This window comes from Taeniopygia guttata, chromosome 12 (genome assembly GCF_048771995.1).
Source record: "Taeniopygia guttata chromosome 12, bTaeGut7.mat, whole genome shotgun sequence".
Classification (NCBI taxonomy): Eukaryota; Metazoa; Chordata; class Aves; order Passeriformes; family Estrildidae; genus Taeniopygia; species Taeniopygia guttata.
This window is the reverse complement of record NC_133037.1, coordinates 6,598,819-6,612,500: the sequence shown is the minus strand read 5'-3', so window position 1 is coordinate 6,612,500 and position 13,682 is coordinate 6,598,819. Positions and strand designations below refer to the sequence as shown.

The 13,682-nt window shown below is 47.4% G+C and overlaps 1 protein-coding gene and 1 long non-coding RNA gene across 4 annotated transcripts in view; one reads left to right on the top strand and one right to left on the bottom strand.

Moving 5' to 3' along the window:
- LOC140684976 (uncharacterized) overlaps positions 1-7,219 on the top strand; it is an 11,331-nt gene extending 4,112 nt beyond the window's left edge. The window contains exon 3 of the long non-coding RNA XR_012058034.1: positions 5,632-7,219. This is a non-coding gene — a long non-coding RNA (uncharacterized lncRNA). The remainder of the gene's footprint in view (positions 1-5,631) is intronic.
- The window catches only part of PRICKLE2 (prickle planar cell polarity protein 2), a 103,102-nt gene continuing 95,480 nt past the window's right edge, over positions 6,061-13,682 (bottom strand). For all 3 annotated transcript variants that reach the window (XM_030282814.4, XM_030282815.4, XM_030282816.4), the window contains one exon: positions 6,061-8,739. In XM_030282814.4, the coding sequence (XP_030138674.4) occupies positions 7,871-8,739 (869 nt within the window). In that variant the 3' untranslated portion in view covers positions 6,061-7,870. The remainder of the gene's footprint in view (positions 8,740-13,682) is intronic.

The window sequence follows — 13,682 nt, the reverse complement described above, 5'->3', positions numbered from 1 at the left end:
ACCAAGGGGAGAGTGTTCCTGTAGGCACAAGCCCTTTTTTGTTTTTATAATGGACAAAACCTCAGACTTCTGGGGTCCATATGTGCAGGGACAATGGTAAATTTTCCTCTCTGGAAAGAGGATTTACATCCTGGAGAGAACCCTGTTCCCAAGCACTTGGTGCTTACAGCATCTTTGGAAGTGTTTGATCTTGGAGACTCGCTGCCTTCAAGCCTTGGCACAAACTCCTACTTAATTTTCTATTATTTTTGCCCATTCTTTAGTTTGTTTCATTCCTCATCCCAGTTTTCTCCTGTACATGTAATTGAATCCAGTACTGCTCCCTGCCCAATTATGGAGATCTGTGTGAATATTGCACTGAACTCTGATTTTAAAACTGTCACCTGGAAAAAAAATTGCATTACATTTGGAAATAAAATCAAAATTTAAATTTCATTGAAAGGAAAGATGAGGATTGAGCAATTTTCATTGTAATTTTCATGTCTTAAATCAATCTCACTATTCTAGCAATAATTTTGGGTTGTTTTGACCTGAAAGAATCAAAGTCTTTCTTTTCTGACAAGGCTGACAGATGCTTTGACTGATGACAGCAAAAATCAGGTCTTTTAGTCTAAGAAATGTTACAACATGATTTGCATACAAACAGGGACTGAGACAAGCTCTTGAAAATCTCTTGCACTTGCAAATCCTGACATTGGAGATGAATAAAAGGAATTTTATTCCCTGAGCCTAGTGGATGCTCAGCAATAATGACATTGTCATAAACATTGGTTTGAAACTCCAAATTATGAAAGTGAAACTGGGAGATTTTTGCCTTTTTCCCCCTAGACAGGCTCTCCCCACCCTCTCCCAGCTGTTAACAATCCAGGAGCATTAAAGCAGGGATCTCTGGGGCTGCAGTGAAGCCCTGTGGGGAGCCAGGCTTGTTTGCTCCAGTTCTCTGTGCATCCCAAATCTACTTCTCCTCTTTGTATCTTTTGCTGTAAACAATTATGTTCATAAATATGCAGAGATTTGCTTCCTCTGAGCAAAACCCTCTACAGTCACAACTGGGCCAGGTGGTGAAGCCAGGCACATTTATTCCCAGCACTGTGAATTCCAAAATGAACTGCTAGAAGGCCAAGTGTTGGAGAGGAGGCTGCTCTAGTGTGCCTGCCCAGGGGTATGCCCAGCGAGGAGAAAGCTTCTCCCCTTCCCCTTTCACTTCCTCTTCTCCTTTGCCTTTCTGCTTTTCCCTTGCCCATTTATTTTTCCCTTTTGCCCTTTTCCATTTTCCTTTTATTTTCCTTTTCCCTTTCCCTTTTTCCCTTTCCCTTCAGGCTGGCAGACCCTACCAGTGCTGCCAGCTGAGCCATCTCCACCCCAGGCTGGGGCCACATCAGCACTTTTGGAGGGTCTTATTGAGGTTCCCCACACTCAAATGCTGCTGTGCCTAGACCTGGCTTCCTGGCATATAAAGAAATTGCTATTTCATCCATATTTTATCCAAGGAGGAAGTTTTAATTTAACTCCTCAGTGGTGGTGAGCAGAGGGGCATAGAACTGCAGGGGAGGCACAGGGCAGCATCGCATCTGTTGGACCAAAATATTGAAAATTTTCATCTGAGCCACGAGGATTTTGCAGTGACGCTCCCTGAATCCCCTTTGCTCCCCTGTGGCCACATGAACAGTGAGCAGTGTGAGATGCAAGTGTTTCACTCAATATTTTAAAACTGTTTGCTCCAGGAGTCTATGAATTTAGTAAAACTTCCTAAATATTCACAAACTGCTCAGCAGGCACACGATGAAGGATGGAGTGGATTGAGGGAGCAGGATTTACTATTTTGAAGAGTCATCACATAAATTATTCAGCAGCCCTAATGTGCCCAGCTGTGTTTACTGTCCTGGGCCAGGAGCTGCTGCTCCCAACAATGAGCAATTTTGCTGCTTTGGCTTTTGGTGGGGAGTGAAGGTCAGACCTAAGCCAGGCAGATGGAGCAGGAGGACAGGGGGGAGCTCATTGGAAGCATCTGACAGGAAAAATCTCCATTGGGCCAATATATGAATGGCCTCTCCAACAGGCACTCTGTGCATTGTGAATGAGCAGTGATAATTACAGAATTGCAGCGGCTCCAGATGTTTTGTGTATGTTTCAGTCTTCATTTACTTGTTTTCTGTGCCGAGTTACTTGGGATACTGAAAAATGTAAATAATGAATATGTGATGAGCAGCAAGAATGAATCCCTGCCCTGCCTCCCTCTTCCAATAAAGCTAATTAATCCAAGTACCAAAATAAAAACTGCTTGAGTCTGCTCCAGTATCAACCATGAAAGCGTTCTCATAAGCAGATAATTGACAATTAAGGCCCAACTTACAGAAAAGAAGAAAAAAAACCCCAAGTTGTATAGAATTAAAGTTCTAAAGAATCTAAGGGAGGAAACAACTCCAATAGAAATTCCTGGCATGCAGTGCCAACAAAGCTGGCTCAAATCCTGAGCCACTGGTTTAAATCAGAACTCCTTTGCCAGCTTCCTTTACCCCAGATTTTAAGTTCCTTGTTGTTAAAAGCATGATCATGGTGGAGGTTTGGAGATGGGGAAACTGAGGCACGGAGCACAGCAGGGCTGGCAGCCACAGGGATCGCTGTGTTTGGGGTGGGAGTGGGTTGCCTGGCTGGGTTTGTTAGAAAACAGAGCATGGGCTGATACATTCATTGCCTGGCTCAGGGCTGCCTTTCTCCTGGGGATGGTATGGGATCCCAGTCCAGAGGGCTGTGCTTTTGACTGCAGGAATTACACGGGATATATATACATATACATATATACTGTGATCTGATGTGTGCTCTTCAGAGTGTAATGCTTTATTTAGACTGAATTAACTTGCTTCACAGGGCTTTGTTTATCCATTTTAATAAATCATCTCTTTCAGCTAAATCTTGCCTTAAGAGTTGATCATATCCAGAGCCTCTAACAGCACAGCAGATATAAATATTTGCTTTTACAAGGGGAAAACTCTCCTGAGAATGCTTTAGCAACTGACCGGGTTTGCCTAGAACAAGGAAAGTGGTGATTTGCTGAGTGCATAATAAGGAGTGAAGAAGCAGAAAGGTGGAGCTGCCTTTGGTCACTGACCCAAGGGCCAGTGTCCCATAGGTGGGTAAAGCCTGTGACCTGGCTTCCTCTGCTCCTCCCAGCTGAGGATGAAGCCTGGCCGCAGATGAAGCTGATGCTTTATCATGGAGGGAACACACAGCACAACACTGGAGTCCATTGTTGATGGGCAGAGGCAAAAAATTCAAATAATTGGAACTTTTAAATTTTTTTCCCCTCTTCAGAGATTCAGACAAGCATTCTTGGCATTAGAAATGAACATAATAGTGTATTCCTTCCTGCCTTCCTGCCTTACTCTCCCCTGCACTAAAATGTCACCACTTGTGGATGCTTTTGGAAAGGGGCCCCAGCTCTCCAGTGACTCCCCTTTGTACTCAAACTGGATCTGAATTCCTACATAGTTTTAAGGATCAAGGTTAAAAGTGTATTGCATGAAAAAAAAAAAAAGGATAATCTTTAAAATAAAATCCTCTGAAATTGCTCTAAGTTAATGAGCTTTTCTGAACATGGAGGATGGTCATCTAATAGGTGGCAGATAATCTTCAGGAGAACGAGGACAGCCTACATTTCAAGAATAGCATAATTGTATGTAAATGCAAGGAACTGGGAGCTTTTTTTTAGCCTGAAAGAGCAAAGTTCATCAGATACCAGGGCAGTTCAAAGCCCAGGAGCCCAGATTGCCTGAGAGCTGGGAAAAGGGCACAGCAGCAGTGCCAGCTGGGTGCTGCCAGCCCCATACTACAAAGGCATGGATTTTTAGGGTATTAAATTGTGAGGGTAAATGTGTGTCTGTTTCTCAGGAGCTCTTGGTCTTTGCCAAACTTTTGTAATTTATTAACCCTCCACTCAGCAATGCTGTCCCTCCCTTCAAAAGCAACTGGGTTTTCAAAGCCACTGAGTGCTTTGGGCTATGCCAGAGCCACTTGGGCCTTTAGCAAATGTGGAATTATCTATGGATGATAATTTCCAGAGAAGGTGCTGCTGAATATTTCTAACTTTACACTTCTGATCTTTCTGCAGAGGCTTTGCTCATCTCATTATGATGTATCTGCCAGGTTCAAGGCTATGTGGCTTTTGGCTTCTCGAAAAACAAGCCTTAGTGTGCTGGAAGCTTCTCTGCTCAGTTTTAGTGGGTTTTGGGCCAACATGTTGTCATGGGGCATTTCATAAGGTGTTGCAGGGACCTTAGAGAGCCCCCATGTCTGCTGGGAAACATGGATGTGAAGGATGCTGTGCTCCCACCATCACACAACTCACAGCCAAGTGTTTGATGTGAATCTTGGCTTTGCAATGGAGGTTAACACCAGCCCACCCTGTGGTGACACTGGGTGAGTTTTGCCAAGGACTTTCTGGAGAAAAAAAGGGGGATAAAATACTTTTGCAGAAGAAAATTGTGGTAGCAATAGACCTTAGCAATCAGATTTAATTATTTTTGTAAGCAACAGTGACGGTGTACCAGGCTGGCTCTGGTAGCACAGCTGGCTGGAGGAGCCCAGCAAAAAGCTTCCTGCTTGGCCAAAGCAGGGAAACTGCAGGTGACCCCAGGGAAACTGGGAACCCTGACACTCATCCCAAGCTTTAGGTGGTGTCACCTTCATCAGGTCTGGAGACGCAAAAGCAAACGTCAGCACATGGGCCCCGCTTCCACCTGCAGCGGGCACAGAGAGGGGAATCAGCAGGGCCAGATGGCAATGGAGCAAGATTTTACAGACTTGTAGCTACATCCCTCAAGCTCAGTGGGTTTGTCAGAAATGGTTAATCATACTCCAACTGGGCTAAGCAGAAAAACAAATAACTTCTTTTTTCTTTTTCAATCACGTGCCTCAAAGTGTACTGGACTTCTGGAGCCCATATGAAAAATCAAAAGGGTTTGGAAGCTGCATTTGCATTTACTGCTGGAATTTGTACCAACTCTGACCTTCCTAGAAAATGTGATCTGCCACTTTTCTGTGGTGCTGGTGAAGGGTCCATCAGAGGGGAGCATCACCTGAGAGACTCTTTTCTCCCCCCTTTGTTGTCCATCTGTCCCAATTCCAGCACTGCTTTAAAACCGGAGTGCATTGCAGGGATGCAGAGATGCTCTGCAGTGAGAACCAAATTTTGAAGAGTTACTTCCAGCAGCAAAACCCCTGTGTGAATAGAGGCACTGTGCCTGTGATTTTTGTAGAAAAATTGCACGTGCAGAGTGCTGCAATTCTGCTGTGAGGAGTCTCTAAGCTTGTTTTGTTACCCCTGGTGAGAGGCAGCAAGCAGGGAAAGGGGAAAGGCTGGGGATTAGTTTTTTACCATTTGCTGAGCAATCCAAGCTCCTGCTGCACAAGAGCAGCTCAGCTGTACCAGAGCTGACAGACATTTGTTGTGCTTTTAATCACTGACAATAAATTAAACTGTACATATTAAATTCCAATTATATAATAACCTGTAGTTACAGTGGCATATTTGTTGCTGTAAGCAATACCCCAATCCAGCTTAACAGGTCTGTTTTAGAAAGCGTGGAAAAATCTGTCAACTTCTAAGAAAAGGCTGTTATTTCTACATTTCAGGTTGATAGTCTCCCCCAGTATGCCAAAGGCCCAGCAGGGATTTCAGCTGAGCTGTGCTGGCTTTTACCAGGTGAAGATTTCAAAAGCTGTGTGGATATGGCTCTTGGGAATATCCTTTCATGGTGAACATAGTGGTGTTGGGTTGTTCTTGCTCAATGATTTTAGAGTTTTTTTCCAGCCTAAATGAATCTATGATGTGGCTTTTTTAACAACAAATAATGGGTCCAGATGTTACCACACCAGGTCACCAATCCTGGGGAAGGTGCATGGTGTGCAGGAGAAGCTCCCTGCCCACTAAAACCATGCCAACAATGGAGCTGAGCTGGTTTTTGTGCTTTTATTGCAAGACCAGCTCAGTAAAAATCAAATCTTCTATTCACGATTAACCAACACTCCTTAAGAGCAAAAAATGTACACAAGACTCTTCCCTTTGGATGAATATTTCCATTTATTCCAACTGGAAAAAACATTTTTTAAATATATTTAAGTATCATTTCTTTTTTTTTTCTTTTTAAAGGAATAATAATTATCACATTGTCCTTTACAAACAACAAAAAAATTCCTAGCAATAGTCTGTGGTATGAAGACATCCATCTTCTAGATTTTTCTGCATCTGCTGCTTTGAGTAGGCATGGGGGTGTCCCTGTGTGTGCCCAGGGCTGCCAGTGCCATCCCTGCAGCGGGATCCCCATTCCCAGGGTGCAGGGGGGGCTGGCCTCAAGGTGCAGGGACACCCTGGGGTGCCAGCAGCACACAGGGTGAGGGCAAAGCTCTCAGCCCTCCTGTGGCTCAAAGCCCACCCTTATCCGAACCCCCACAGGTGCTTTGGGTGCCAAGAGCCCCTTTTGCAAACTCGCTCCTTTTTGGGAAGCACTCGGACAACCTGGCCTTGGCTTGCAGCTGGGATGGCAGAACCCCAATGGATTAAAGCACACAGAGAACAAACTCACATCCACCAGAATACAACACAGCTGAGCCCTATGTAGGGGCCCTCTGCGCAGCAAGGGGCTGGGCTGAGCCCCCCAGGGACGAGCCCTGGCCACAAACAGCCCCAGAGGGCCGAGGGCAGATTGCCAGGCAGGAGGGGCCCAGGGGGAGCAGTTTGCAGGTGTTCTCATGTCGTAGGCAGGAGGCAATACTGAGACTTCCACTTGGTAATGAACAGCAGTTAACCCAGGAGACTAGAGCACCATAAGACAAGTCTATATTCAAAACAACGTCATGCTGACATCACACAATTGCACCATTTACACTTTATTTACTCCAAATAATAGTTCAATGTTTAGTAACTTCAGCGTTCTCTACAGAGGTGTGAAATTCCTTCTCCAGCTTTGGTAATTTACAATGTTGCAGACATTTGGTAGTTCTGGTCTTTCCTATTTAGTAATAGTAATAATTTAAAAAAAAGGCCCTTTTGCAGCTGTCAGGGGTTCCTGTGTCTGACTGATGGAGTGTACCTGCAAATCATAGGCTTCAAAATGCCACTGAGGCTTGGCAAGATTTAATGAATCAAAAAACCTTCTGTTTATTGACCAGGATCAAAACAAATAAACAGAAAAAAAGGGTTAAAAAAAAAAAAAAACCAAAACCTCAAAACCAATGAAAACTCAGACTCTCACTGATAACTTAAGTGATGCTGAAATGGAAAGGGGGTTCCAAAGTACTGTTCGGTTAGCTCTGACTGAAAACAATTCTGAACGTGCATGCATTTTCCCAGTGACTCCTAAGATATAGAAATTCCTCTGATATTACAAAATACAAAAATATTTTCTCCAAACTCTCATTTACATCGCATTTACAACAATCATGGAAATAACTTAGGCTCCCACACTGTCCAAGAGACAAATCACCTACCAACATGGCTAATGGAAAACAAAAATGTGGTGGAAAACAAAACCTACCAGCAAACTGATGCTGAGAGTCAACAGTGGCAACCAAAACGTATGGACAAACAGAGCTCAAGGGAGTGGCAGTATTTGGGAGAAGGAAGAGAAACTACTGGGTAAATATTACAGGCTAAAGTGAACTTTTAAAATTTTAATCTCCAAAGTAAGATGTGCAAAATATATTCACTGTGCCCAGGATTATGACTATTTATAGAAGCCGGTCTACAACCTTCTTAACAAATCCCTACTCTTCGGGCCTTTTTTTTGTTACAATAAAAGCACTTACATGATCTAAAACAGTGCAAGATCGTGAGTTAATTTACATTCTCCCAAGGTGCCTGGCAAGGATGCCATTAGGAAATGGTACAATTCTTGCTCTTCTGTCTTTTCCGGCTGTGCAACTGTCCCCTGGCCCCCACCGTGGAAGACTTGGGCATGCTGTACGAGCCGTACTTGTGCAGCAGCTCCTCGCTGGTCACGTACCGGAGGCGGGCGGGCTGCGGAATCGGCTCCCCGAGGAAATAGCCCTCGTTGTCGGACTCCGAGGAGGAGGAGCAGGTGGAGCACCAGTCGTATTCGGCAAAGTAGGGCCCCCATCTCTCGCCCAAGTGGTTCTGCAAGGCAAGATCCGACACCGTCCGGGGACAGTGGCCGTAGACATCCCTGCAGGGACCCTGCTCCATCGTCTCCCTGCAGCTCCTCTGGTGCACGAAGGGGTCGTAGTCGTCCCTGGCCCGGAGCGAGGGTCTCTCCTTCAGGCGGTAGCACTGCTCGCTGGCCAGGTGCAGGGCGTTGTCCGAGCGGGAGCGCCGCGAGCGCCGGGGCCGGTGCGGGCGGTAGTGCCGCTCGTCGTCGCGGAGCACGGTTCTCCGGCGTGTGCGCTCGCTCATGGGGGTGTGCCTGGGGATCTCCTGCGCCCCCAGATTGCCCCCGGGCACGCCGCTGCCGTAGTCGAAGCTCTGGTGCATCCGCCCGTGCGCCGGCCGCTCCTGGTAGCCGAGGGGGCTGGCGAGGTCGTGCAGGGTGGGCTCCATGTCCTGGTACTGCTGCACCGACAGCAGGCTGCGCACGGACTCGGCGCTGCGGAACTGCATGGACGAGTTCAGGGTGCCCATGGTGCTCATCTTCTCTGAGACGTTCATGCCCGAGTCTTTGCTCAGGTCAGGCATGGAGAACCTGGAGAGGTGCTCCTGGCGCTTGGCTCCACCGTCTGCTGAGAGGCCTTTGCAGGAAAAGGGCAAAGCGGGGAAAAAAAAGAAGTTAAAAAAGAGAATTTTCTGTCAGCCAAGATGCAGGGTGGAGGCTGGTTTTGGTCCAAGACTTTTGCTTTAAAAAGTAACTCAGTGGTATTGATCCTGTCCTGAAGAGCCCTTTTTAAGGGGAGGACTTTAATTTTTTTTTTTAAAGAGCAGGCAGTTCCTCCTTTGGGGAAATCACACCAATTTAAGGTGTTTTGAGTCGGCCTCCAAGCTGCTTTCACGACTTCCTTTCCCATATGTCTACACTGTCTGAGACTTGATAGGAATAACCAACGATGCCAGGGAGAAATCGTGTGTCAGAGGTAACCTGAGGCCTCCTGCACACCGAGCTAACTAGGTGCCATGATCCAGCACTCACACTTTCTGCAATGACAACACATTTTGGAGGACTAAACAATGTCAGTGGCAGATGAAAACACAGCCACTGACTTAATTCAGGGTTCTCACTATGCTGCACCTCACAGGTCCCCTGAATGACACCAAATTTGAGAGACCAAATTTGCAGTTGGGTTTCCCAGGAAGGATGGAAACGCCCAAGCACCAGAGGGTCTGCTGGAGCTCCCTGTGAGCAGCAGGACAGTGGGAGGGTCCCTGGATCCCTGCAGATATCCAAGGCCTTGTGCATGGGCAGGAGCCAGAAGTGTGAGCTCCACCTTGGTGCGCTGCCCTGCTTGGGAAGGTGACCCATTAGATCTCTCCAATGTGCCAACGAGCCCTGAGCTCCTGCAAGGTGCTTTCCTTCAGCCCAGGAAGCCTTCACCTGGCAGCAGGGAAAAAGTGAGGTGTCTGCTCAGCACCTGCCTGTCAACAAGAAACTCAATGCACCCCACGGTGCCCTAGTCCTTGGCTTGTTCCATGAGTGTTTCCTGACTATTTTCTGACTATCTCCCCCCGTTGGCCTGACAACTGGCAGCAGTCACTGGTTGCATTGCAAGCTCAGGACAAGATGTTTCGCAAGTTATTTCAAAGAAAATCTGTTCCATCCCAAATCAAATGTGGAATGTTTGCTTTGGCACCCTTCTCCCCATCCCTTCTCCAACAACATCCCAGTGCAGACCCAACACTGTGCATCGTCAGCAGAATTTCCAACATGACGCACAGCCTTTATGCAATCACCAACAATTTATGACTTTGTAAATTAATTATAAAAAATAACAACCCAGCCCACAATTCAAGAATAAAGCCTTTTTTCCCTTAACAAAAGCTGCTTGCATTTAATCAAGAGCTCAGCTCTTTTTGCATTAGCTGCTGCTGCTGCTAAACCTGAACAAGAACAAGGGTTGCTGTCACTAACCCCATTCATGAGCTGCTTCAGGGTTTCCTTGGGCTCAGCCTTGAAAAGACCAACAGAACCTGCAAAGGTTTTGGGCAGTTTTCCAAACCTTGCTTTTGGTGCCATCAGGGAGCACTTTAGCCATTACTGGCCCTCACAGGGTTTGGTTTTGCTCCCTGAGTCCCAGCTTCTTTGCTTGTCTGTTGCTAATGGGGATATTTTTGGAATTTATGATTACAGAGTGAAGGTGACCCCTGAACACCACAGGAGGAGGGAAATGCTGGGTTAAAAAGAAGGGAAAACCATGGGTTTTTTCAAAAGGACACACTTTTCAAGTCAACTCCATGCTTTCTTTTTTCCTCCCTAAGTCACACTGACTTTGAGTGAGCAGCCCAACCCTGCCCACTGCCTTTTGGAAAAAGCCCTGTGGATGGGCTTCCTGTCCCCTTGGAAGACCTGCCCACCCACTCTCCACACTCCCATTATGTTTCTCCTCCTCGCTGGAGCTGCCTGTGAAGGTATCTGTCACATCAGGCACCGCTCCCCACGTCCCTCCTGTGCCACTGTGGAGGAGCCCAGCAGCCTCTGGGGAGGGAAGAGCAACTTGGTAACATGCACAAAGACTTCCTGAAAAGCCAGAGCAACAGCAGGACTGCCGGCAGAGCTGATCACAATGAGAACCATGGCTGTTGACAGCCCAATGTGGCCTTAATCACATCTGTCATACAATAGCTGACACCAAGGAAAATGATCCCTCGGTGACATTTATGCAGCACTTCATTAAGGGAGCTGGTGCCGCTCCACAATAAGAATGAGCAACAGCAGTGCTGTGCAGAAATACACTCCAACACCACAGGATGCTTCTGTGCCATCAACACATTGATTTTGGCAGCATCATTAAAAAGGGGCTGACCTTGCCTCACTCACAGGGGTGTGGGGCATGAGTTGGTGCTTTGCTGCCAGTGCCAGCCATATCAGATGGTACCTGTGTGTCTCAGCTGCCCCTCACAGACATCTCCCTCCTGTGCTCCTGCATCCAGCAAGAATAAAATAAGTGTCTGGGCACAGGCTCTGGAGACATGGCAAAAGTGAAACAGTATTTTCGAATTAAACAAGATATATCTGCATCCTTCACATCACAGACAGGAATGATGTGGCCAAGATCAAGCAGGACAACCAGGAGGGAGACCTGCTTCATTTTGTGTAGAGTAAAGCAAGATGTGATAAGTGAGGTGTCCAGCTCAGGAAGGGCACAGCCAAAGCTTCACTGCTTTAGTTTGTGCAGGACAGGGGTCTGCAGCCCCTCACACACCTCCAGCAGACAACCATGAGTGCTTTAGTCTCTTCCCCTTAGAAGGCAGCACCGGGCAGTGAGCTCAGACAAGGATCCTGTGACCACATGAATGGCTCATGCTCAGAGTGCAAGGTTTAATCAGTCATGGGGATGTTTCTGGCTGATCATTCAGACAGCTTGATTATAATTAAGCACAAACATTCTGAGATCTTGATTCACTAGGAAAATGCTGATTGTAAGAGGAATCCAGTACTGAACATGTCCATCACTGTTGCCAGCACACAGAACTTGGGTTGATGGAGCCTGTGCTTGGGAGACTCTGATGCAAAGCCAGTCCAACATCCCGTGGCTTCATCTCTCCATATGACAGAGTGGAAAAGACTCTATGCTGAGGGCAAAATGTGTTTTCCCAGGTAGACTGGGCAGGCTGCACATGCACAAGTCTTTTCTGGGAGCCACACTTGGAAGTGACCCAGCAAGCTGTGCAGTTGGGAGAGGGAAACTATTTTATCTGCTCAAGGTGACAGTGAAGGATTTATTCCACTCGCTCAGGAGCAAAGCTTTGCTGTTCCAAAGCAAAGGCACTGAGAAAAGGCACTGAAGGCACTGAGAGCTCTGCATGGCTCTTACAGAGCCCACAGCAGGTTACAGGTCCCGGATGAAATTCAGAATCCTAGCAGAACACAAAGGTGTCTCCAAGCTGAATTTGACATTTATGCCAAGGCATCATGAGCAGGGCTAGGCCCAGATTAGTCTTTCTAAGGTCTCAAAATGTCCCTCTCTATGGCTCTCTGTGGAGCCACAAGACCTCAGGAGGCATATTGGGAACAAGCCAAAAGTGCTCCAGTCTGACCGCAGTGATCAGGGGATAGCAATAACCATTTGTCTAAAAAAATTTCATCTAGAAAACATGACCTGGGAATAAAGTTTTAAAGAGCAGAGGTTGTTTAGTCTAGAGGAGAGAAAGCTGAAGGGGATATAGTAACAACCTCCAAAGGCAGAAAAAAATGCTTGCAAAGGGGAGGGAAACATATTACTCTCCAGGTCTGCTGACTCCAGCAATGAAAGTTTCAGACTGGAGAAGAAGAAAACCCTTCCTGTGTAATCACAGCAGGAGGTGACTCGGGCAGACTCTGGCACTGGAGGCTCTCCCTGGCACCCAAAGGCAGTGGGTGCCCAGGCATATGAAGGGTGTCTCCAGATTCCTGGTCCCACACTGCCCTGGGCGGGGTGAAGGTGGCACCAACCCTTGTCTCCTGAGGTCATTTGCCATTCCAGAGCTACACCCATCCATGAGGCCCCATCTTCCTGAGCTGCCAGTATTTATGTGCAGCTGTTGCAGCTCCTGCTTAATGAAGTGTTTAATCTGGGAACACACCTAATAACCCAAGAGAGCTGCAGTCTGGAAGAGCACACGAGGTGAGACCGCACCATACAGCCCTTTCTCCCAACAAAGAAATGTGAGAATCTGTTTCCCAAGGCCATCCAAGGGAGCAGGAGCCCTGTGGTGTGGGATGGTTGTTACCACATCACCAAGACCATTCCACGGGAGCAAACCCAGGTATAACATGCTGACCCCACCAAAATTCACTTCTGCATGATGCTCTGAGACTCTGAGCACACCCAGTGCTGGCTGCCCCAGAGGCTCATGCACTGCAAAGATGTCACTGCTGCCTCCAGCACGGTGCTTCGGCCGGCCTGGAGCCAGACTGGTACCAGCACCACAGCACACACAGACACAGCAGGTTTTTCTGATGCTGCTCTCCACTGCATGGGGCTGCCAGGCTCAATATTTCACCCTGGAGCCATGGAAACATGCGCTTTTCCACTGAGCACAAGGGAAAGCTGCAGCTCGGCTCTGGGTGCTCGATACAGAAGTGGAGCTAGCTGCAGCACCAAGAAAACCAAGCAGGTTTCTGGTTAACATTCAGGTTCGCTAAGAACACCCTGTACCCCTCTGATGTCTGTCCCCACCCCTCCTGAGAACCATGTTTATCCCATAAACACTGCCAAGGGAATTAACACCCAAATAAGCAAAGCCACAGCACAAAGATACGCCTGGTGAACATCACCTCTACAACCTTGCCACAACAAAGCACTCGGAGGCGCTTCAGTCCCTCTGTGTGCTTTGCTGAACGGGGGCTGCAAGTTGCATTATGAATTATTAAAGCACTCGGCAAATGACAGCAGAGAGGCCCTGGAGAGCGCGTGGGCTGGGTGTGAGGCTGGGAATGAGCCCCCCATGAGGGGAAGCAGCTCCCAGCCCCCATTAAATCAAACTCCCCGTGAAGCTGTGCTAACACGGGGTGAGCCAGCATCGCACTGCAGGAGAGCACCAG